The sequence below is a fragment of the Zingiber officinale genome, chromosome 1A, assembly GCF_018446385.1.
Source record: "Zingiber officinale cultivar Zhangliang chromosome 1A, Zo_v1.1, whole genome shotgun sequence".
In the NCBI taxonomy this organism is placed as follows: Eukaryota; Viridiplantae; Streptophyta; class Magnoliopsida; order Zingiberales; family Zingiberaceae; genus Zingiber; species Zingiber officinale.
In genome coordinates, this window is record NC_055987.1 from 92,191,644 (window position 1) to 92,218,164 (window position 26,521).

The window sequence follows — 26,521 nt, forward strand, 5'->3', positions numbered from 1 at the left end:
TCCACGACGCGTAGAAAAGAGCAAGTTGTAACTTCCACTCCCTGGGAAAAGCCACTTTTATCTCATCCGTACGCGTGGTGGATCGTGAGATTTGAACCGTTCAATCAACTCCGTGGAGGAAGAGGCGAGCAGCGAGGAGTTAGAAAAAGCTGTGGCAATTTGTGTAATTATTAAGAAAGAAGGGGTAAGTTTGTCTATTGGGATCTATAAGTACTCCTGCGGTCGCTTTCCTGTCCAAGTCCGATAGCTGCTTCCCTCGGACGTTCTTTACGAGGGCGGAGGAGCGCCGAGAAGAAAGAAGTAGGTTGGTCGACTCAGGCCCCTTGATCGTCTTCTGATGCGAAGGTGATGGGCGGTGTTATCTCGTGTTTCTCTGATGCTGATGAAGCGGATCGGAAGGATCAGCGACGGCGGCCGGCGGGGAATCACCTGCCGTCCTTGTCGGCGGAGGTGGCCGCCGCGATTGGTATCGGCTCTGAAGATAGGATTAGCAAGGGACGTTCCAGGAGGAAGGGGAACGGAGAGGCGGTGCTGACTCACGAGCAGGCCCTGGCGGCTGCGCTCCTCTTGCAGCAGAATGGGGGCGTCCCGGGGGAATTGAACTTTGATAGGTCGTCCTCTTTGAGGTTTCCTGGCCACGGGAAGAAGAGGCAAACTCTCCCTAGGAGTTCGAGCTCGAGGCCGCCGTCTCTAACAGATCCGGTCTTGCAGCCCCAGCAACTCGTCAACCAGGTTGGTTTCTGGCTTCTCTTGCCCTTTGGTTTTTCTCTTCTTCATATGGGATAAGTAGATGTTTTATTTAGGGGGAAGGATTCTTTCAGAATTCGCCTTCTTTTTTTTTTTTATCAAAAGAACAAAATGGATAATCAACATTAAAAAATGTTGGCTTGCTGCCGAAAGGCTTCTGGAATATCGTACACTAGGGTATATCGTTCAATTCAGTTTATGGCATTTCCTCTCTCTGTTTTCTTCTGGCTTTCAGTATCTCTATCACTCAATTGACATTTTGGATGATAGATCAATTTCTGATGTTTTAACAGATTAAAATTAATTTTCACTTTGCATATAGATTTGTTAGAGAGGATGAAACCCCTCCCACCCCCTAGCCAACTTGGCAGTCACCCCGTGATTTACCCTTCTTCACATAACTTAGACATAACCTAGGGACGGACTGGGAGAGACTTCTGGGTGAGTGTAATCACCTTTCGCTACAATTGAGAGGATGAATATCTTTCTCTTTGCTTATAAATTTGTAAGAGGAGATCAATCTTTTCGCATCAGAAATTGAGAATTAATGTCTCAAACCACAGGATTGATTTAAAAATACGGAAATAAACCCACAGTTTCAGTAGCAAAAAAGTAAAATGTTATCAAAGGTTGCAGTGTTTTAATGAAATTTGCCACTTCCTTCGAAAGCTTGAATCCTGACCTATTATATCAGCTTGAGTTCAATGTCTACTATTACTCTCTTTGACGATTGAAACTCTGATCAACCAGAGTTCTTTATCATTAACACCAGTTTATTTATTATTGTTGACAAGAGGCTATTTAATATGAATGGAACTTACTCGATGGATGAGCTAAATTATATATTAAAGTGAAAATTCTCAATTTTTATTTTTAATGTAAAAGGTTACTGCAGATGTTCCGTCTACAAGAAGTTATTGTTCAGCACATGGTCATCCAGCTGTAGCAAACTTATGTTATTAATTGATTAATTCCTCTTTTTCATTAAAGACATTATAAAATATTCTGGTTGATTAATTTCTCTTTTCCTTAAAGCGATTATAAACTATTCGGGTTTCCTCATTTTAGGAATTTTATAAATTGAAAGTTTCAAATTTCTAATTTCCAACTTCCTTATTTTTCCCCTTGGGTTTTCACCAACATATACTGATAGCTTTTTGTTCATCGTTATATAATTGATTCTAATAAGCAAATCTTCTTCTTCCTCTTTTTGAATTTTTATCTTAGGGAAGAAAGATTGTCTTCTTGGAGCAAGCCTTTCATTTTATTCACTATTTTCAATTAAATTTACTATTAAAAACTGGCCGGTGTGCCTAGTTTGATTACATTTCTCCAAGTACAAACATTTGAAAATTAGTCCCTTTAGTTAGTAACTATTCACATGTAAAAAGAGAGAATAATCACATGGAAAATCACTCCAGTGTATTGTGTCTTAAGCCATCTGATCAATTTGCAATGCTCTTGTTATTGCCATAGTAATCTTGGTGAATTTTGTGAATTCATAGTTATATTGTTCAACCCAATTCTAATTCCTACTTCATATCAGGGTCTAAAGATTGATAATTTAGAAATAAGGCATTTTGTTCTCGTTCATGGAGGTGGCTTTGGTGCATGGTGCTGGTACAAAAGTATTGCACTTCTAGAGGACAGTGGATTCAAAGTCAGTGCTATTGACCTCACTGGTTCTGGGATTAGTTCATTCAATACAAATAAAGTTACCAGTATTGCAGAATATGCAAAACCTCTTACAGGTTTCCTAGAAGCCCTTGGAGATCTGGACAAGGTATGCACTTTTTTATTCTATTTCAAGAGAATCTTTTTGGTTATTGTCTTGTGACTGTTATCTGAGCTTATAGCTTAGGGTGGTTCACATTTGTTTACCAGGTTTTCAATTTTTATGTGCCCCTATTTTTTTTTAATAATCAATTTCAAGTTTTTATTACTTAATGAAAATCTTTAATTTTTCTATATTTTTATAAAGGGGAGATAACTAGAGTACCCCTTTGACACCTTTGACATGGTTTTGTGTTGTTACTCTTTAAGTCTTAACATTTAGCAGTATGTCTATACAAAACCACTCCAAGATTTTAATGATTTTCCAGAGTTAATTGGTCAGTTTACAAAAATACAGCTGACTTTATAGATTAGAAGTGAATGAATGAAAAAATACAAGAAACTCATGGTTAGGGAGTTAAGAGCATGCTTTCTTTTTGTTAGGTACTTGTTCTGTAAAACCTAACAACAGTTTGAGGCTTTGAGCACACATTACTTCTTATAAGATAATGCCACCACTAACGCATTTTGGTTCTTGGGGTCAAAGAGCAGTCTAGTTTGTAATTTTTCACCTAAGCTTGGCATTTTAATTGCTACTCCAAGTTCATGATGATTATCTCTCTTCTTCAACAGATTTATCAAATAATTCTTGATTGCATTAAAAGATTGCATTAAAGCTAATGGAGCTTATTGGGCTTGAGGAAAATTGCTTTCGATCTTCCAATCAAATCTACAAACTTGGCTCATTACAAGTGTTGATTCATTGTAATCTGACAAAGAAAGTGAATAGGAATAAATCTTCCATCATTCTATTTGTATATTTTCCCTATTCAACTGCATTTAATTAATTAAACTTCTTCTTGAAATGCATGACTCAAAATAAATAGCCAATGGAATCGCACAAATTCATTATATACATTTTAGACTGATAATTTGTGTGTTTGTTTCTGAAATTTTACTTTTAGTTTTTGAGGTACTTTGTCTTCAGTAATTGGTTTTTCTTTTGTGTTAATCAACTTGCATTTCTCAGGTAATTTTGGTTGGACATGATTTTGGTGGTGTTTGTGTGTCATATGCCATGGAGGTTTTACCATCTAAAGTTGGCAAAGCCATTTTCATCTGTGCAGCTATGCCAACCACTGGCCAGAACATTCTTGATATGTTCTCAGAAGAGGTCTCTATATACACAGTATATATTATATTACATATAATTATTCATGTAATTTGGACAAAATTTGTGTCAGACAGTAGTGATCACATTATATTCTATAGCATCTAATTTTTGAGACCATGGTGAATCACTGCCTTTTAGGCATGTTTTTTATTCATTGGCTTATGCATTAATCACCTTTAATAGGATCTTTTAGTCAATTTGATGCTTGTACTCTTTAAACGAAGTAAACAAACAGATAGAAGAACTTTGCAATGGAACTAGTGTCACTCCACCTGATGTCATGTGATGAATCTATTTTTAATTTCTTGTTTGTGAGACCAAACTTCTCATTCTGTTTCTGACTCTTTGAAATTACACTTGTTTGTTCTAAGTTCAGTTTCTACTTTAGGCAGGTATGCTTGATCTGATGCGACAAGCACAAGTTTTTGTTTATGGAAATGGAAAGGATCTCCCTCCTACTGCCATTGATCTGGACAAATCTTTACTCAAAGAGTTGCTATTCAACCAGTCTCCTTCTAAGGTATGCTTTTCCTGAAGTTTAAGATTAAACATTTCTATCCTTGTTGATTGTATTTAGCTTCATGTGTGTTTTCTTCCACTGAATCCAAAATCATGGTGTTGCAGGACGTTGCCTTGGCTTTGGTTTCGATGAGGTCTATTCCCTTTGCTCCAGTGTTAGAGAAGCTTTCACTCACCAAGAATTATGGTTCAGTGAGGAGATTTTTCATAGAAACCACTGAAGACAATGCAATACCACTTCAGACACAGCAAAGGCTGTGTAATGTCAATCCTCCAGAGAGAGTTTTTCAGCTCAAAGGCTCAGATCACTCCCCGTTCTTCTCTAAGCCGCTGACACTGCACAAAATCTTGGTTGAGATTGCAACAATGCCATCAAACTAGACATAAAGCTGTCTAATTGCCATTGGCAACTTGCCTTCATCAAACAACAAAGCCATTGCTCAGCATGCCAAAGACTGCGAGCAAGTTTTCTGATTTCTCGGGTTCCTTCTTGTGGCTTAATTTTTGCAACGTCAATTGAAATGGCAAGTGGGCCTTTGTCATTGAGTCTTGCATTTTACATGTACCTGCTGACACCTCTAGTTCACACTCAATTGATGTATTCTCATTTCACTTAACTTTGGGTGTGCCAACGTTCCTAGATCGAATTGTTTCAGAGGCTGTTTTCAATGGAAGAAATAGTTGATAAGATATGTAATTAGCAATCAAATAAGCTAGTTTTTGTTTGATCGTTTTGTATAAACTTCTTAAGAAAGCTAAAGGCTTGCTGGTATAGAAGAATGTTTGATGCCAAAAAACATTTGGGTCCATTGGTTGTTGTCTAACATCATCACTGAAGATATGAATTTGTATTATTGTCATAAAATTTAACAGAATTTTATGATAAATAACATTTAGATTGATTTTTTCAGGACGCTCAGTTAAGATTGCAAGGTGGATAATTGTCTAATGTCGGATAAAATTACGATTATTCTATAGATTAGTTTTAACGGAGAATTTCTAAGACAAAAATTGTCAAAGTCAAATGTCACACTCCTTTAGATTTAACCGAATAAAATTAATTCAAAACAAAATAATGCTGTAACATTAATTATATAAATGTTGTTTAAATAGTCTCACAATCTTAGATGTAAAAAAGATTTTAAACGATATTCGTCCATTACGTGTTACATCCATTAATAAGATAGATCTCTCAACAAACTTTAATGTTAACTAGTGTGATCATGCACACGCGTTGCGTGTGTAATATAATAATAATATATAAATTATTTGAGTCTTTGAAAATACAAATTATTTGGATTTTCAAGTGTCACCCTTATAAACCAAGAATTAATTATTTGGGTAAGATTCGTCAGACTCGTGCTAGTGCTAGAGAATCCCAACAATAAACTATAACGGGTTTTCCTATGCAAAAAATTATTTTAATTTAATATTATACTTGTCTTATTAAAAAAAACTAAGAAAAGTATATTCTTAATATCGTCGGCCTAAAATATTTATAAAAGTTTTTTTAATCATAGTGTTGTCAATTCTAAGATATGAGACTAAAGAGAACTATATTTTTTTATATAAAACAACCAGAGAAAATTAATGATGAAAAAAATTCATAATAATACGCTGTAGCTGAGTCTCGAACTCTAGATCACTGATTGTTTCGCTTGTGGAATTACTAATAAATCTTGGAATTATTTTTAGTATAAATAGAAAAAAGGATATTAACGTAAATATATTTTAGACTTCACCAAAGTTAGTTAGTAAATGGGGGAGATTTTTAATAAAATAGTAAGATATATTAAATATCATAGTTATTTAATCCGAATAAATAATTAGTCTCTCAAAATTCAAATTCCCTACATCATTATCTAATATTATTATTTTATCCCCCTATTTAACTATCATGCCTCAATGAGATCGGTTTGAATCTCCTCTTGACTATAGTTGGCATTACATATCTAAATTACGCCTACCAGAGACTTTTTCGAATTACGTAATGGTATCTCCATTTATAATCGTTTTTTTACACGAAAATATTTGATAAAGAAACTTAGTCTTCAATTTGCTCATTTTTATTTTCTCATCTTAACTTAAAATAATACAGTGGCTACCTGTTAGATATACATGTGGTAGAAATGCAAATTAATTAATAGTTTATGTGACAATAGGGTACATTAGATTGCCAACCACACATCATCATCAACGAGGGTGAAAAAATGGGATGGGACACCTTTAATTTTCAATTTACCTCATGGCCAGTGTGATATTTCTATAGGACTAAATTAGTTACCTCTAAAATGAATCAGATTGTGAAAACTGAATAGTTAAATAAAAAAAATAGGATGCCTACAAAATACATTAGGATTAAAGATAGCTGCCTATTAGTACAGTCATATTTCACGTTAGCTTGAGGGGTGTGTCAACCAATGTATCATATGCAAGATCCACTAGGCAAACACTTTCTCGTATATTTTTTTTATTGTGAGAGAAAATACCGAGATGACGGAACAACAAATTTAATGCGTCGAATCATCAAAGCACTGGAAACAAAATAGATGAAGTAAAGAAAATGTTGGAATATCTATTTTTGGAATTTATAAATTAAAGTCAGACTTATTTATTGAGATGATATGAGTAGGTAATCTTAGATTGTCGGTCTTGAAAGTCACACTGAGCTACTAGATTGTAAAGAAGATTGCTATTTCGTATTGCTGAGTCTGAAAGCAGAATCGTCGAGTCGAGAGACGAAAGCCGAGTCGGGAGTCATAGCCATTGAGTCAGAAAAAGAAATTGAAGAATCGAGGGAGATATTGAGGCCGGTGCTCAATGCACTTTTCTTGAAATAGATTTGCTCTACCTTCAGCTGTACTTCGAGATTCTCTCGGATTGTTTGTTTCTCATGATACAATGGTAGAGCTACGCACACAACCAAGCACTGGTTGTTCGTGGTAAACTGAGAATGTACTCGAGTACTATCATGAGTAGTTCAGTTGAACGGATACACGACTGAGAGGAAAGAATCGGAGAATAAAGGTAGAGGAATTCTTTTGCTTTTACTTTCGTTTCTCTATTTTTCTTTTTTTTTTCTCTTGCTCACGACCTCCTTTTATAGGAGGGTTCACCCATGGTTGTAATGAATGGCTGAGTTATGACCATTCAATACTAGATTTAATGTACCATTATTACCGAGATATTACAAAATCGTCATTAATGAGTTTATTAATATCGGACATTATTATCGAGATATTAGGGAATCACCATTAATAGGTTGAATGTCTAACATTATTACCAAGACATTTACACCCTGTTTGGAAACGTGAAGGAATTGAATTGAATTCTATTAGGAATTGAATTCTGGTAGGAATTGAATTCAATTCTTATGTTTGGAATGGATTAGTGAATAATAGAATTGAATTGAATTCCTTAATTTGGAATCTATTTGAATTGAATTCCATTCTTATACATTTACCATTTTATCCTCATAATTAATCATTTAATAATTAAGTTAAGTATTAGAAAATAAGAAGAAGAGATCACACAGTTAAGACAACACTAAAAAAACTCAAAACTTGAAATTCTTAACAAACATAAAGATTTGACAAGTTATCTACGAGGTCTTACTTCACTCACTAAATTGTTATTAAAATGTTTACGAGGCAACTTCCATTCTGGAACATCTCACTACACTTCAAAGCTTGGATATTAAGTAAGGAGAAGTTTTCAGCACACGGAAGAAACGGTGCAAGGAGAAGTTTTCGGCGCAAGGAGAAACGGCGCACGAGAGAAAGGCAGGAGAAAACAAGAGAGTCGGCAGATGGAAAAAAGAGTTTTAAGTTAAAAGGGCAATTAAACAATTTTAGTTGCTCATGGTAAATTCCCTATCCAAATCTGACCATTTGAGGTCTGATTTACTATTCACATTTTGAATGGAATTGGAATTGAATTCCATATCAAATCCATCTCAAAAATTCAATTCCATAGGATTCCAAACAGGGTGTTAAGAAATCATGATTAATAAGTTTAATGTCGACCATTAATTTTAATTAATGCTTCCGTTATACTCTTAAGTAGGTAGCAAACCTCGACCAATCCGATATTCAATGAGCACAGATCGTGCTTACACACGAGTCAACTTGGTTCAGTGTAAATTTGGGCTTTGGATTTGCACCCCTTGCTCACCCATGGGTGAGAGAGAGTCTCTCCCCATGCATTTGTTTACATCATCAATACATGTACAACAATATAAACCAACCATAGTGCCTTGAAACTTCTAATTTGGGACTAAACCCATATACAAAGGAGTCTTCTTCTTCCTTCCCACCTCTTTTTCCATTCACATTTCTAACAATCCCCCATATAAATGGAAACATGGTATATAATAACATTCAATAGTTGAGTCCAGTGTAGGATAGGTAGGTTTTACCTTTTGAATCTTTCCTTATAAAGATCTATTTACTTATTGGTTGACAGTAGACATGATGTCCTTGAACTGTTCTACTGTATTTATAAGTATTGCCATATCTCACCTAGGACTCTCCTTAATACAACTTAGTTATTATGAGTAGTGGTGTCAAAAATGAATCTAACCCGATGACCCAACCCGAGTCGACCTGAAAAAAATTAGATTCGGGTTGGACATTTTCGGATTCGGGTTAGAGGGTTAAAAATTTTCAGGTTGAGTCGGGTCGGGTTCGGGTTGACCTAAATATAGGGTTTAGTGGGTTTTTTGGTTAAATCAAATTTTATTTTAAAAATTAAGATATTTTTATATATATTAATATCATGTTTGTAGATAATGATGAAGTATTGAGATAAAAGTGAAGACTTATAGGGAAAATAGCTAAAAAAAAGTTATTTTGAATCGGATTTTCGGGTTATCCGGGTTGGGTTCGGGTTGGTTGGGTTCGGGTTTAGGGGTTTGGGGTTGAATTTGGGTTTATGTTTAGGGGTTTTGGGTTGAACCCGGGTTCAGGTTGGCTTAAAAAAAAACTCAACCCCACCCGACTCGACTCGATCCACCCGAATTGACTCCCTTACTTATGAGTGTGTTCATTCTTATCAATGAACACACCTGATTTTGTAAGAAGTTCTAAGAATTGTGTCTGCAATTCTCTTCAAAGTGGTCCCACTTCTTTCTCGCATAGGTGATCTCTTAATAGTATTCCACACTACTCTACTAGATGATTAAAAGTCATGTATTTAACCTCTATCATTACTAATCTATTGGGCTATTCCTCCAAAGTGAGCAACTTTATCGGTGCATTTAGGTTGACTCTTTGAACCTAGTTCTTGATATCTCCAATCTGTATAGGTTGGATTTCCTTTGCATAAACATTTATCATCGGCATTAAGCTCATCCGTCACGATGAACTTACAACTAATTCTCTGTTTAACCATTTGGTTAACAAATCTACTAGGTTATCGTTTGACTTCATATAGTCAATAGTGATAACTCCTATTGAGAGTTTTTTTTAATAATATTATGCCTACGATATATATGTCTAGACTTACCATTATACAGATGAATTTACGCCTGACTAATTATTGATTAATTATCGCAATGTATGTAAATTGTCGGCACCGGTTTTAGTCATTTAGAAACATCTTCTAAGAATTGCCATAGTCATTCAGTCTCTATACAACATTTGTTAAGAGCTGCAAACTCAAATTCCATCATGGATATGGTTATGTAACGACCCACCTTCTACTAACTAGGCTGTGAGGCCGATCGTTACATTAATCTGTGCTAACTAATCCATGACCATCATTAAATACTAAGTGCGGAAGCTGTACTAATCAAATTTTTTTGCTAAACTATTGTCACTTCTTTATTCTACATGTGCTAAGGGGTGTAATCTAAGCTATTCATGACATATATTACATTCCCCAATGGTCAAGGAACCTAACTAAGGGTTTCTAGCTAGTATCAGGCCTCCCAATCGATCCACGGATCGATTGGAATGGTCGGATCGATCCAGTGACCGATCCAACCGGTTACTGTATGCGGAACATAGGTTGGATCGATCCAGTGATCGATCCAGCACGCTACTGTGCTCGGGCAGTATTCTGGATCGATCGGCTGATCGATCCGGACTGGTCAATCGATCCAGTGATCGATCCCAGAGCCTTCTGTTCGCGACGGAATTGGCTGGATCGATCGACCGATCGATCCAGAGGCCTACTGTTCGCGAAACCAGATGCCCAGTCGATCCTTCGATCGATTGGAAACTCTCGAATCGATCAGCTGATCGATTCGAGTTTCTGATTTCGTGCCCAAGGTCTGATTTCAGCACTTGCTCGTGCCAAGACTACTTATAACATTTCTAAACTAATTGCCAAACATTCTAACATCACAAAAATAGTGTTCTGAGCATGATAGGATGCATGATTAACTAATTCATAACACTTAACATATGAAGGTGCAAAATAACAAAATGCTAAAAGGTTCTAATGCTTAAAAACAAGCTTGCTATAATTCCCTAGGATCTCTACTCCAAGTTCCTGCCCACACACATCTTCGTAGCATTGCCCTCCAGCCTCCGCTAGTCCATCTTTCCTTTACCTTTATCTGCAGTATAAGGAAAAGAAAGTATCTATAAGCTTTCGCTTAGTAAGAAACCATCTACCTCACTAAAACATGCATACGATGCATCTATGATTTTAAAAACATGCTATTAAACATATGTTAAACTTGTTGAAGCATGACCTACTGAAATCACTGAGCATGAACACTAAAGCATGGCATACAAAGCGAATCATAAGCTAGCATGTGTATCAATAAGAAAGGACTAACTGAAACATAGCTGAGTTAAACTAAAGCTTAACTAGAACTGATTTGACATATAATCACATGACTGATTGTGAGTTTAGAAAACTAATATCATAATAGATTAAAATACATAATCATGCTGCTAATGGGCCCAACAACTGTACGTGCTATGCGCGCATCCTTAGCTAGACCCGGGGTTGCAAATCCCGAATTTAGTAAGGTTTACTAGGTTATCTAAACCTAGGGACCGACTATGGGAGCCCAGCCCAAATGGATATCTAATCCTGTACAGTGTCCCTACTGAAAATAAAATACTGAATCATAACTAACTAATTTATCTTGCTTTTACTAGGTTATCTGAACCTAGAGGCGACTGTGGGTGCCCACCCATTGGACCGTAGTCCCATATAACCTGTAGCAAGACTAACTAAACTATTTAAATGCTTCTATTGCATTTACTGAGCTATTAAAAATTGTCTACTGTAGCATTTTATCGAACACTTAGTGTGCTCCAACTCTCCTCTCTATTAGGGAGACCACCTCTAGGCACCTGACAACGTCTAGAATCTCCAACTGAAAGGAGGAAACGTGTCTGGCCCATCTAGAGGTGCTCAACTAAATCCCTAAACCTGCGAGAAGGGTTAAATACACCCTATGCGTCGAAAAGTCTGCATATAACTAATTTAAAAACATAGAATCATATGAAAAGTTACTTATACTGCAGGTGAGGGGTTTCTTACCTCTTACGTGAAGTTCCTTACAATTCTAAACGCTAGGTTTCCGGTGGAGAAGATCCTTTCGACGATCTTCTCACGTCTACACGTTCCTCTCGCAGAGGGGAGCGTCCTTGAGTCGAAGTCTTCGCCGGAAGGTGCCCTTGGAACCCTTGGGATGGAACCCTAGCCTTGCTTGTGGTTGGCGTCGAGAGAGGGAGGAGAGGGAGAGTTGGCGTCGGTGAGGGTTTGAGGAGAAGGAATCCCGATCAAAATAAAACCCCTCTTAATAATTTCCTATTTATATTAAGTGGTAATTCGGCCCAACTCTAATATAAATTTAATTGCCTCCCTTTCCTTTCAGCACGGCCCTGCTGGGTTCAACTGGTTACTAGAATTATCCGTAAACCATAGGTCTCGGGTTCAATTCCCGTTTAGGCCGTTTTCGTTTTCTATTTGTTTTTGCTATTTCCGCTACTTTAAAAATTCCATAAAAATATTCTAAAATTCCAGAAAATTCATAGAATATTTCTAAAAATAGTTTTGAGAATTTTCGGGCGTTACAATCCCCCATATCTTATAAAAAGTTCGTCCTCGAACTTAGAATAACTCTGGGTACTTCTGTCTCATACTGGCTTCCTCTTCTGCTGTGTGACTGTGCCAAATAACTTTGACTAATGGTACTTCCTTGTTCTGCAATTTCTTAACTGCTCGGTCTATTATCTGAATAGGCCGACTGTCATAGCTGAGGTCTTCGTGGATCTGTACCGACTGGGGCTCAATCACTTGGGTGGCATCTGGGGTATGCTTCTTCAGTATAGAGACATGAAATACGTTGTGGACAGCTGACATTTCCTGGGGTAGCTCTAGCTCATATGCTACTTTGCCTACTCTTCTACTGATAAGGTATGGTCCCACATATCGGGGACTTAGCTTGCCCTTCTTCCCAAAACGCATTACTCCCTTCATGGGAGCTACTCTGAGGAACACTGAATCCCCAACTGAAAACTCTAAAGGTCTGTGCCGTATATCAGCATAGCTTTTCTGGCGGCTCTGAGCTGTCTCTATCCTCTGGCGGGTCTACTGTATAGCTGCTGTGGTATCTGCCACTAGATCTGTCTGATGTTCTAGTTCTTTCCATTCACCACTCTCATACCAGCAGATTGGAGATCTACACCTCCGCCCATAGAGAGCCTCATAAGGTGTCATACCGATAGAGGCCTGATAGCTGTTGTTGTATACAAATTTTGCTAGACTCAGATATTTGCACCAACTTCCTTTGAAATCTAGGGCACATGCTCGGAGCATATCTTCGAGTACCTGATTTACCCGCTCCGTCTGTCCATCTGTCTGAGGATGGAAGGCTGTGCTAAACTTCAACTTCGTGCCCAAAGCTGACTGTACACACTCCCAGAAGTGTGATGTGAATCTGCTATCTCTGTGTGATATAATGGTTCGTGGGATTCCATGTAGTCTAACGATCTCCTTGAGATACAACTGAGCTAGCTGTTCCATGGAGTAGGAGATCCTGATAGCTAAGAAGTGGGCTGATTTAGTCAATCTGTCGACTATTACCCAGATGATATCAAAACCATTCGTGGTTCTGGGTAATCCCACGATGAAATCCATAGAAATGTCTTCCCACTTCCATTCTGGAATCTGGATAGGCTGCAAAACTCCTCCTGGTCTCTGATGTTCTACCTTAACCTTCTGACAGGTTAGGCAGGTGCTGACATATCGAGCGATGTCTCTCTTCATCCCAGACCACCAAAAACGTTTCTTCAGGTCCTGGTACATTTTGGTGGATCCAGGATGCATCACGTAAGGAGTCTTGTGAGCCTCGTCTAGGATTTTCTTTTGTAGTTCCTCCTGATCTGGAATACATAGCCTGTCGCTGAAATATAGTACCCCGCTATCTGATATTCTGAACTCTCCACTTTCTGATTCTGCTAAACCTTGCTTGATTCTCTGAATTTCAGGATCCTGCTCCTGAGCTATCTGGATGTCACCAAGCAAGGTAGACTCTAATGTCATAGTAGAGAGCTGTCTGACTATGAGTTCGAGACTGAAATCTGTGATCTCTTTCTGTAGGGGTGGTGACATGGCTGCTAGAGATAACAAGGTAGCACTGGACTTTCTGCTAAGTGCATCTGCTACCCTATTTGCTTTTCCTGGGTGGTAGAGGATGTCTATGTCGTAGTCTTTGACCAGCTCTAACCATCTGCGCTGTCGTATATTCAGATCCTTCTGAGTGAAGAAGTACTTCAGACTCTGATGATCTGTATACACTCTGCACTGAGCTCCATACAAGTAATGTCTCCAAATTTTGAGAGCGAAGACTACTGCTGCAAGCTCGAGGTCATGAGTGGGGTAATTCCTCTCATAATCCTTGAGTTGTCTGGAGGCATAGGCGATCACCTTGCCATTTTGCATCAGCACTGCTCCTAGTCCCAATTTAGAGGCATCACTATATATATCAAAGCTGTCTGTGTTTTCTGGTAGAGTCAGAATATGTGCGCTGGTCAATCTCCTTTTCAGCTCGCTGAAACTGTTCTCGCAGTCCTCTGTCCACTGAAACTTTCTGTTCTTCCTGGTAAGAGCTGTCAGTGGGGAGGTTATCCTGGAGAAGTCCTCTACAAATTTTCTATAATAACCTGCTAATCCCAGAAAGCTTCTGATCTCGCTGGCGTTCTTGGGTCTTTTCCAGTTACTCACAGCTTCTATCTTGCTGGGGTCTACCATGATACCATCCCTTGAGATGATGTGACCCAGGAAGGACACCTGATCTAACCAAAATTCACATTTCGAGAACTTGGCGTACAACTGGTTCTGCTGAAGGGTCTGCAATACTATTCCCAGGTGCTCGGCGTGTTCTTCCTGAGTTCCTGAATAGACAAGGATGTCATCGATGAACACGATAACGAACTTGTCTAAATATTCCCTGAATACCCTGTTCATGAGATCCATGAAAGTAGCTGGAGTATTTGTCACGCCAAAGGGCATGACTACGAACTCATAATGTCCGTATCTGGTCCTGAATGTTGTCTTGGGTATATCCCCTTCTTTAACCTTCACCTGATGATAACCTGATCTGAGGTCTATCTTAGAGAACACTGCTGCTCCCTTTAGCTGATCGAACAGGTCATCAATTCTGGGAAGAGGATACCTATTCTTGATGGTGACTTGGTTCAGTGCTCTGTAATCTATGCACAGGCGCATGCTTCCGTCCTTCTTCTTCACGAACAATACAGGCGCTCTCCATGGTGAGTGACTAGGGCATATGAAGCCTTTGTCAAGAAGCTCCTGTAGTTGCTCATGAAGTTCCTTCAGTTCTACTGGAGCCATGCGGTACGGTGCTTTGGAAATAGGGTTTGTACCGGGAATGAGCTCTATCTCAAATTCAATCTCCCTGTCTGGTGCTAAGCCTGGTAACTCTTCAGGGAAGACTGCTGGGTAATCACATACGACTCGGACCTCTGCTAGCTGTTGGTCCTTGCCCTGACTGGTACTGACTACATGTGCTAAAAATCCCGTACATCCTGAATCCATTAACCTCTGTGCCTTCATAGCTGAGAGAAACTTCTTGGCCTTTCTCTTGGGTTCTCCAATGTACTCAAACTGCACTTCTGCTTCAGGTTGGAATATGACTTTCTGTTTACGGCACTCTATGGAAGCACCGTATCTGATCAGGAAGTCCATCCCAAAGATAACATCGTAGTCAGTCATATTTAGCACTATCAGATCACAAAAGAGTTCTCTGTCTGCTATAATGACTGGCACTGCTCTGAGCCAGTGCGTGGATGCCATAATTTCTCCTGAAGGTAATGTCGTCAAAAACTGACTACTGAGTACCTCTGGAGGTATTGCTAACTTCTCGGCAAATGCCCTGGATATATATGAATGGGTTGCCCCAGTATCGAATAAGACAGTTGTACTTTGCTGTAAAATACTAATCTGACCTGTGACAACTGTCGAGGCATTTGCTACATCCTCTCTGGTGAGTGAGTAGATCCTCGCATTCGTCATAGCTGGAGGGGCTTCTAGTCTGCCCTGGCTGATGTGTGGACCATCCAGAGCGGCCTGCATCTGATGTAACTGAGCTGGCTGGCCTCCATACTGAATCGGCTATGGTAGAGGAAGGCTGGTCTTGTTCGGGCACTGCTTATCCATATGCCCTTCCTGTCCGCATTCAAAGCATCCTCGTGCGCCCTTACGACAAACTCCAGGGTGGAATTTCCCACAAGTAGCACACTTTGGATAGCTGGGCTGTTTACTAGCCGGTCCTCCTTTTGGGTAACTCCCCGGTTTGCGCTTGTTGCTGGAGTTCCCTTTCCAGTTAGAGCCATGGGAGCTGTGGCCCTACTGTTTCTGAATACCTGAGCCTCCTTGACCTTTAGATTCTGAGAGGACTTGCTTCTGCTGCTTTATACTGTTCTGGTAGTGATCGGTGGTCAGAGCACTGCTGACTAGTTCTTCGGTGGTTTGCGGCCTATGAACGCCGCCAGCCACGTTCATTGCTATTTCCGGCCTCTGCATCTTGAGCATCAACCGGACTCGTTCTTTCTCTGTGCTGACTAGTTCAGGGCATAGATGAGCCAATCTGTTGAATTTCTTCACGGCTTCCTCCACTGAAAGGTTGCCCTGACGAAACTCAGTGAACTCGTCGTAGTGGCGGTTTGTAACCCGCATGTGAAAGAATTCCTCAAAGAACTCCTTCTCGAAGTCATCCCATGTCATCTGGTTTACTGGTCGCTTCGCTCTAATTCTCTCCCACCACATACGTGCATCTCCTGTCAGACAGAAGGAGGCACACTTCACCTTCTCATGTTCTGGCCAGTCCAGAAGCTCCATCGTACCCTCCATTGTTTTGAACCAGGCCTGTGCATCCCATGGTTCACTGCTGCCTGAGAAGTTCTCTGGTTTGACTCTTTGCCACTGGATCAGATAGGCTTCTCTCTGGGTTCCTGCTGCTGGGGCCACTGGTGCTGCAGGTTGGACTGGTGGAACCTCTAAAACCACTGGTGTCGCTAAGTTAGGCTCTGGGGTGACAGTGGGAGTGTTCTGCTGACTAGCCTTTAAGGTGGCTATTTCCTGTTGATGTTCAGCTAGCTGCTGCTGTAACTGAGCCACTAATACTGTAAGGTCTGGGGGAGGCACTGAACTGCCTGCCTCATGCTGGGGCTCAGTGGCTGCTGCCCTTCTAGCTGGGCGTCCTCGTGACATTTCTAAAGACATGCAGGACATACATGACTAACACAAGCATAATAGAGTAACTATTGTTATCATGTTAACTACTATCATAAACAAGCATGCTTTAGTTATATCTGAACATGAAAACAAGAAACATAACGAAAGTGAGAGATGTTCTTACTTGGAAGCTGCAGATTCAATGCTGATGTGTGTGTAGGAAGTATGAGAACTTGCTCTGATACCACTCTGTAACGACCTACCTTCTACTAACAAGGCTGTGAGGCCGATCGTTACATTAATCTGTGCTAACTAATCCATGACCATCATTAAATACTAAGTGCGGAAGCTGTACTAATCAAATTTTTTTACTAAACTATTGTCACTTCTTTATTCTACATGTGCTAAGGGGTGTAATCTAAGCTATTCATTACATATATTACATTCCCCAATGGTCAAGGAACCTAACTAAGGGTTTCTAGCTAGTATCAGGCCTCCCAATCGATCCACGGATCGATTGGAATGGTCGGATCGATCCAGTGATCAATCCAATCGGCTACTGTATGCGGAACAAAGGTTGGATCGATCCAGTGATCGATCCAACATGCTACTGTGCTCGGGCAATATTCTGGATCGATTGGCTGATCGATTCGGACTAGTCAATCGATCCAGTGATCGATCCCAGAGCCTTCTGTTGGCGACAGAATTGGCTGGATCGATCGACCGATCGATCGATCCTTCGATCGATTGGAAACTCTCGAATCGATCAGCTGATCGATTCGAGTTTCTGATTTCGTGCCCAAGGTCTGATTGCAGCATTTGCTCGTGCCAAGACTACTTATAACATTTCTAAACTAATTGCCAAACATTCTAACATCACAAAAATAGTGTTCTGAGCATGATAGGATGCATGATTAACTAATTCATAACACTTAACATATGAAGGTGCAAAATAACAAAATGCTAAAAGATTCTAATGCTTAAAAAACAAGCTTGCTGTAATTCCCTAGGATCTCTACTCCAAGTTCCTGCCCACACACATCTTCGTAGCATTGCCCTCCAGCCTCTGCTAGTCCATCTTTCCTTTACCTTTATCTGCAGTATAAGGAAAAGAAAGTATCTATAAGCTTTCGCTTAGTAAGAAACCATCTACCTCACTAAAACATGCATACGATGCATCTATGATTTTAAAAACATGCTATTAAACATATGTTAAACTTGTTGAAGCATGGCCTACTGAAATCACTGAGCATGAACACTAAAGCATGGCATACAAAGCGAATCATAAGCTAGCATGTGTATCAATAAGAAAGGACTAACTGAAACATAGCTGAGTTAAACTAAAGCTGAACTAGAACTGATTTGACATATAATCACATGACTGATTGTGAGTTTGGAAAACTAATATCATAATAGATTAAAATACATAATCATGCTGCTAATGGGCCCGACAACTGTACGTGCTATGCGCGCATCCTTAGCTAGACCCGGGGTTGCAAATCCCGAATTTAGTAAGGTTTACTAGGTTATCTAAACCTAGGGACCGACTATGGGAGCCCAGCCCAAATGGATATCTAATCCTGTACAGTGCCCCTACTGAAAATAAAATACTGAATCATAGCTAACTAATTTATCTTTCTTTTACTAGGTTAACTGAACCTAGAGGCGACTGTGGGTGCCCACCCATTGGACCGTAGTCCCATATAAGCTGTAGCAAGACTAACTAAATTATTTAAATGCTTCTATTGCATTTACTGAGCTATTAAAAATTGTCTACTGTAGCATTTTACTGAGCTAAGCATTTTATCGAACACTTAGTGTGCTCCAATTCTCCTCTCTATTAGGGAGACCACCTCTAGGCACCGGACAACGTCTAGAATCTCCAACTGAAAGGAGGAAACATGTCTGGCCCATCTAGAGGTGCTCAACTAAATCCCTAAACCTGCGAGAAGGGTTAAATACACCCTATGCATCGAAAAGTCTGCATATAACTAATTTAAAAACATAGAATCGTACGAAAAGCTACTTATACTACAGGTTAGGGGTTTCTTACCTCTTACGTGAAGTTCCTTACAATTCTAAACGCTAGGTTTCCGGTGGAGAAGATCCTTTCGACGATCTTCTCACGTCTACACGTTCCTCTCGCGGAGGGGAGCGTCCTTGAGTCGAAGTCGTCGCCGGAAGGTGCCCTTGGAACCCTTGGGATGGAACCCTAGCCTTGCTTGTGGTTGGCACCGAGAGAGGGAGGAGAGGGAGAGTTGGCGTCGGTGAGGGTTTGAGGAGAAGGAATCCCGATCAAAATAAAACCCCTCTTAATAATTTCCTATTTATATTAAGTGGTAATTCGGCCCAACTCTAATATAAATTTAATTGCCTCCCTTTCCTTTCAGCACGGCCCTGCTGGGTTCAATTGGTTACTAGAATTATCCATAAACCATAGGTCTCGGGTTCAATTCCCGCTTAGGTCGTTTTCGTTTTCTATTTGTTTTTGCTACTTCCGCTACTCTAAAAATTCTATAAAAATATTCTAAAATTCTAGAAAAATCATAGAATATTTCTAAAAATAGTTTTGAGAATTTTCGGGCATTACAGGTTATATGATTTGCTTAGAATATTTCCATAAATGGTTGCACCTCCTAAATTAATACATATCCACTTATAAACTTAGAGTCTTTTATGTCAGATATCCTACTCGCATCACTGTATACTTTGATCACAGCATGATATCTTGTATAATACAGTCCATATTTATGAGTATACCTTAAGTACATCAGTACTCTTGTTATCCCTTTCTAGTTCTCGACACCGAGATTACTCATATATCTACTCAGTTTACATACTGCGTAGCTAAGTCTGGTCGTGTACAATTCATCAGGTACATCAGACTTCCAATCACTTGAGAGTACTTTATCTAAGAGATATTTTCTCTTCGATTCTTCAATAAACATTGACTCATATCTATCGATGTTCATGTTGATGTAGTATCACCCTTGGTGAATTTCTAAAAAATCTTGTCCACATAATGTGCCTGACTAAGAATAAGTCCTTTTGTTATTCTAAGAATTTTGATTCCTAGAATCACATCATCTAGGTTCATGACTTTAATGTCAAATTTTGAATTCAATATATCATTAGTGGATTTGATTATCTTATCATTACTCCCATTGATTAGTTTGCCATCTACATATAGATACAAGATGACAAAGTCATTTTATGTAACTTTAATATAGATACATTTATCACATTCATTGATTTTAAATTCACATTTTTTCATGGAATTGTTAAATTTCTCATGCCACTACTTTGATGCTTATTTCAAGCTATACAATGACTTCATTAATTTACAAATCTTATTTTTCTATCTTGGCATAGAAAACCCTTCAGGTTGTTCTATGTAGATTTTCTTTTCTAAATCTCCATTTAGAAAAGTCATCTTTACATCCATCTGATGTATTTTCAGATTTCATAGAGTGGTAATAGCTAACAATACTCTAATGGAAGTTATTCTCGACACCGGAGAATACGTATCAAAATAATTAAGACTTTCTCATTATCGGTACCCTTTGATTATCAATTTAACCTTATACTTATCAATTGTATCATCTGATTTTATTTTCCTTTTGAAGATCCACTTGAAACCTAGTGGTTTGCTTCCCTAAGGAAGATCTATAAGTTTCCAGGTGTGATTTTGCAAGATAGAATCTATTTCAGATGTAATTGGCTCTTTCTAATGAGGTCCATTAGAAAAGCTTACAGGATCAAAAGTACTAGGTGGAGGGGGGAATAGTGCTCATGACTTTTATGTTTATTTAAAACTTTAGAGAGACAAACGATAGTGGAATAAAGAAAAGAGAAACAGACAATGCTAACAAATCCAAGTTTTACTTGGTTTAGAGCCTATGACGACTCTTACTCCAAGGTCCGCACATGAGAGTGCTTTTATTGGGCAATCACTAGTTAATCAGAAAGTTACAAAAGCGAATTTATAATTAAGTATATGTAACTTTGAAATTAAACAATACTGACGACTTAAAAGTGGATCTTGAATGTAGTCATCATCAGAACAGCTTTTGGGCGTCACCACATCAAATCAGGTGTGGTGACTTTTAATCTTTTTCTAAAAAAAACTAACTTTTAATCTTTTTCTAAAAATTTAACTTTAGGCATCCCTGAAAAGTGTCACTTAATTTTTTTTTTAAAAAACTTAGTTTTTCTTCTTAAAAAAATACTTAGCTTTTCTTCTTTTCTTTTCCCACAAAATACTTTGTAAAATACCGAAAATAGACGAATATTAATAAGAGAAATTTTCAAAATTTTTGGAAATTTTTCGGAGCTCGTATGGACGAGTTAACAGGGATAAGATTTGGGTTCCGGGAAAGTCTGTTTAGGCTACCCCATTTAAATGAGGAAAAGTTGAATTTCTTAATTCCTTTTCTTTATTTATTTTGCCTTTTCTTTATTTTCTTTACTTCCTCTCCTCCTCGCCGAAAACCCCTGCACGCCCGAGCTTTCTTCCCCCGCGCGAACCCGAGCCCTAACCGGCGCTCACGGCGGTTTCCTCCACTTCCTCTTCTCGGTTTCCTCCTCTTCTCTTACATCTTCTCCTCTGCCGACGCCGAGCATCAGCCACAAGAGCTCCGGCGGCTTCGCTCTCTGCCCTAGCCGACCCCTTCATTTGCCGGCGATCTTCCTGAGCCGAGCATCACGCCGGCAGCCGACCTATTGCCTTTGCCCTAGCTTGGATCGCGAGCCCTCTCCGTTGCTGAGATCAGGAACGCACCGGCGACGCACGGAGCAGCGCCTTTTCCCTGGAGTCCCAGCGCCGATACTCACCCTTGTGCCCTAGCCGACGCCTCTCTGATTCTCACTGTGCCGCCTCTCCTCTGTTCCTGATCAATCTTCCTTCGTTGTGGTGGAATTAGGTCACGGTTAAGGTAAGGCAGTGTTGAGAAGGTTAGGGATTTGAGGATCTTGATTGATCTCGGATCAGTTTCCTGTTCTGTTGGTTTGATTTATAGGTTGTTTTAGTAGTAGGATGTTAACAAATTATGTTTGATCTGTGATCTTCTTACCGGCAGCACTCAAACCAGCATCACCAGTGGGTTGGATCAAGAGCAGAGGTTTGAATCAAGGTAAGAAGTAGAGTAATTGTTACATGTTGATGAGTTAGGTTCATGTATTGGATTAGGAATATATTGGATTAATCCATGTTTAGGTATGATCTTGATACCTATTGATAATTTATTCATCATTAGGTTGTGTAGAATAATTAGGTTATATGGATTAGGTTTGGAATTAAATTAATGGTATGATTAGGGTTAAAGCAATTAACCCTAAATAATCGTTGGATTTAATTTTGGTAGGATTAATGCTATATGATTAGGGTTTTACCCTAATTTAGTGTTAGAGATTTTTATTTGGCTATTTATATGGGTTGTAGCTAAATAAAAATGTATATATATTGGTGACACAGGACTTTGACGCGAGACGGGTATCTCGGAGTCAGATTTGGGCTTTTCTTATCGGAGGTGGGTACTTTTGACTTATGTCATTTGATATACATAGTAGTGAATTTAACAAGTTGCATTAATTATGTCCTTTATTTGTTTCGGTTAGTCACTACCCAATATCGGATACATGATTGATTGATTGCTTGATTTGCATCCCATGTATACTTTATTTGTTTATACATGCTTACAGGGGGTAGTGATATACCAGGCTTCACCATGTTTAGGACCTAGGTTTTTATATCTTCTGTGTACCTTTGATTCGATATGATTCGTTGACCTAGGGTGCACTTTTCTATATATATGGATTAGGTCAGGATATTTTTATGGTTATTTCCATGCACCATTTGCATGATTGCATGCTGTGCGATAGTCCGCTCCATTATTGTTGAGCACATCGCCAGTTACATGGATCTGCACACACCACCACTCATGGGTTAGTGGTCGATTCAGGCAGAGTGTGTTGCAGCAGGGACTCTGTTAGGCACCGTTGGTCCGCTCATGGGTAGTGTGACACAACGTGTTATCCAGCAGGGATTCCTCCCCGTCACTGTGTACCGGGAGATGAGAGCATTGCGCTCCCCCATTTATGATTTGGGGTAGGAGGATAGGTGTACTCCGACAGCATCCCGTCCACTCGGTCACTCATCAGGAGTAGTGACGACAGAGTGCACGGTTGTCACAGCCTTACCCACTCGGCCTCACTATTGTGTGTGAGATGATCGACTGGCGTCAGGGTGACCAGGACGCATCATTGGCATCATATGCATGATGCATTTATTGCTTGTGTTTGTGCTTGCTACATTTATATGCTGCATATTGTTTGGATACCTATGTTTGACATGCATACAGGATTCCTATACCACTCGGACTGTTTGTCCTTATACTCAGGTTCTGGTTAGTACAGTTTCTCTCCTGTTTACTTCAGATGCATATTTTTATCTTTCTTATATCAGGAGACTGTACGCATGATTAGTGCTAGGTGTTATTTCCCTACTTTGTATATCAATTGTACCTGCTGAGTGTTGGACTCACCCCGCCTCCATTGTTGATATTTTCAGGTTGATGCTATCAGGAGAGAGCTCCAGTTGCTGGTCCCTGCAGACCTCGAGGATATGATTGGTTTTCTTTTGGTTTCTTTTATGTTCTAGACTGTTTTGAACTTGTTATGTTTTGGATTATTTTACTTATGGACATTGTATGGATTTTATTTTGTCGATGGATTTGGATTTGGATTTATTCTACTACATGCACGACAGAAGAGGTGAGTTCATCGGTTTGAGTTTTACGAGTGTAGTGGAGTAGGGTTGATTTCAGTCGGTATTTTCTGTTTACTTGTTATATAAACTACGTGGAATGTGGTTGTATTTTTATTGTTTTATTTCACATGGCTGAGGTATGTGAGGATGTAGAAAGTTTGATTGTCCACCGCATGGGGAGATGCTGAAATTTTCTCGACAGGACTCCTCCGGGCGTGACAATTTAGTGGTATCGGTACGATCTTTTGTTTTCATATTTTTGATGTTTGGGATAACCTGATACCAATTTATTTACTTGGTATCGGAGCGGAGTTTGGCGACGCTTGTTGGATTTCCGTGTTTTGATTTTCTAGATTTATCGTCAAATTTATTGGTATCGCAGGCGAGTTATGGATACCGCTTTTGGTGTTCGGATTTTGGATGTCTATTTGGTTTATGCAATTTCCGTTATGGTTATGTTTGGACTTCCGTTTGGATTTATATGAATTTTCGATTTTCTCGCTCGAATTTTGAGGTCGAAGTTGGGGATGGACATGGAACATCTCCAGACGACAAATAGGTATGATGTTTATTTTATGATAGTTATGACATCTATTAGCACTTTATCTTTATTACCTGTCTTGTTATTGTAGCCATATTACATGTGATGAGTTAGCCACTGATCATGGTCGACCCTAATAGAGATCAAGGATTATAGTCTCTGGTGATTTTTCATATCATACCATCAGTAGTTTTAGCTTCTGTTACTACTATTAGGAGATGGAGGCACATATCAGCCTCTGCTATTGTTAGCTGGGTAATGGATGATACCTATATATTCCTGTGGACTTAGCCAGTAGAGTTTTTATACTCGTATCTTTTGGATATTAGGGTATCCGATACGATGAAAATTTATCATTGGAGAGTTATCATGTTTGATCATTGTTGAGAATGATTTGAGGTTGAGGGATATTGGGAGATCAGATATTGTGATGTGTTGATTTCTAATGATTTATGAGAGTAAATGTTATGTGGTTGTTTGATGATCTATTAGTGGATAACTATTTTGATGATCTATTATTTGGGTTGTTGTTAATGGTGACATAGTGAGTGTCATGTATGATATTCACAGGTTTGATGTTTATAGTTGGTGATCAGATTATAAATCGGGTGCTAGAGAGTTTATGGTTTAGAGTGCCTATGAGATTTTAATAAATCTGGTTAGTTGTGGTTAGTTAACAGGATGATAAAAAAAATTGATGTTTACTTCCTCTGATATTGGACTATGTTGATAAATAATGATTTGATGTTTAGAATGTTAACTTGCTCTCATGGGGAGTAGAGACTTATTTATCTGATATTATGTGGGCTGATATTTTTGGGGATAAAAAATGAGAGAGTCTTGATGTTCTTGAATTCTGACTTTATCTTTTGGGTCGTATACCTTTATACATATGATTATTGTGGGTTTCTAGTAGATTATACCCGAGTGGTTAGACATACATGTCTGATTGTTTATTGGAGGTATTTGTCAATTAAAAACTATGTTGTGGAATGTGCACATATGTTTGAATGTTTTATTGGATGTATCTTATCGATCTAATCTGAGTTGTGATATGTGCAGATGTGTTGGGTGTAATATTTGAGGTATCTCGTTTATTATATGATTGTTTTGAGAGTATACTCGTGTCGATGATGATTTGTTGGAAGTATTACGTTGATTATACTCTTGGCATAGGTGTACATATGTCATGTGAGTGTTGTTGAGGTGTATTGTTGATTATACCTATGTTGATATATGCACACGCGTTTGACAGGTATTGTTGGAGGTATCACACTGATTTATACCTGTGCTATGAGTGTGTTTGGTGTGTACAAATTGGAGGATTATGTTGATCATACATATGTTGTGTGAGCAAGTGTGTCAGGTGTATTGTTGGTAGCAGCATGATTCTACTTATGTTGAATGCAGGATGTAGAGTGTCTGCATTATGTCATTTGTTGGATTACCCTGTCAACCCATATTCTTATCAGTGAGTGATTCACTACGATGTTGATAGATTTGAGGATGAGTTTGATTTGTTTACTAGGTTGTTTATACCTTTAGCTGCCCACAGTGATAAGTGGTTGAGTGATCTTGTGTAGCCTCTAGTTGGATAGTTAGGTGCCTTGGACACTTATGGATCGTTTGTGGTGGAGCGGAGTTCCCACATATACATATTTCGGATTGCTTGTAGCGGAGCATTGCTCTCATATCTATTGCAGATACATGATATAGATTATTTGTAGTGGAGTGTTACTTCTGCATATTGAGGATTTCTTGTGGTAGAGCGTTGCTCCCACATATGTGGTATTTTATGTGATGGAGCGTTGCTCTCACACTGGAGGATCTATACTTAGATGATTTATATCGTTGGTGATCATATTTCAGACTTGTTGTCAGAGATCTTATGGTTAGAAATGTCTGTGATATGGACATTATGTGTCATGATTTTACCAATAGGGTTTAGGAAGCCTTAGATGTTTTCAGAGACTGGATGATTTTGGTATTCCCAGGATGTTTGGATCGGTTTCCATTGTCTTTGTTGACGATGTTGTGATTTATTTTGGATCCACGGTGAGTCACGCACATCATCTTTGCATAGTTCTAGAGATGTTTCGATGGAAACGTCTAGATGTGAAGATCAGTAGTGCGTATTTTGGTTGTCTTCTGTGAGATGTTTGAGACACACGGTCACCAGTAGGAGTATACCGTGGTTCCACAGGAGATCGAGGTTGTTACCGTTGGGAGTAGACGGAGTCTATAGAAGAGGCTCGCAACTTCCTTTGTTTGGCTCGATATTTCCGGAGATACGTTGAGGGTTTCTCTCGGATAGCTATGTCACTGACATGCCTGACCT

At 39.0% G+C, this 26,521-nt stretch overlaps 1 protein-coding gene across 1 annotated transcript; it reads left to right on the plus strand.

Moving 5' to 3' along the window:
* The first annotated feature begins 242 nt into the window (after window positions 1-242).
* Window positions 243-4,903, plus strand: LOC122026942 (putative methylesterase 11, chloroplastic). The gene is made up of 5 exons (XM_042585702.1): window positions 243-732; window positions 2,294-2,530; window positions 3,551-3,694; window positions 4,083-4,214; window positions 4,319-4,903. Exons 1-5 carry the CDS (start codon window positions 349-351, stop codon window positions 4,592-4,594), a joined length of 1,173 nt encoding a protein of 390 aa, XP_042441636.1. The 5' UTR covers window positions 243-348; the 3' UTR covers window positions 4,595-4,903.
* Window positions 4,904-26,521: the final 21,618 nt, after the last annotated feature.

Bases quoted from the DNA above. Each gene is read 5' to 3' on its own strand.
- LOC122026942 (XM_042585702.1), top strand. From the start codon at position 349: ATGGGCGGTGTTATCTCGTGTTTCTCTGATGCTGATGAAGCGGATCGG. The intron at 3,695-4,082 runs GTCTCTATATAC...TTTCTACTTTAG, and splicing joins TTGATATGTTCTCAGAAGAG to GCAGGTATGCTTGATCTGAT. The intron at 4,215-4,318 runs GTATGCTTTTCC...ATGGTGTTGCAG, and splicing joins TCAACCAGTCTCCTTCTAAG to GACGTTGCCTTGGCTTTGGT.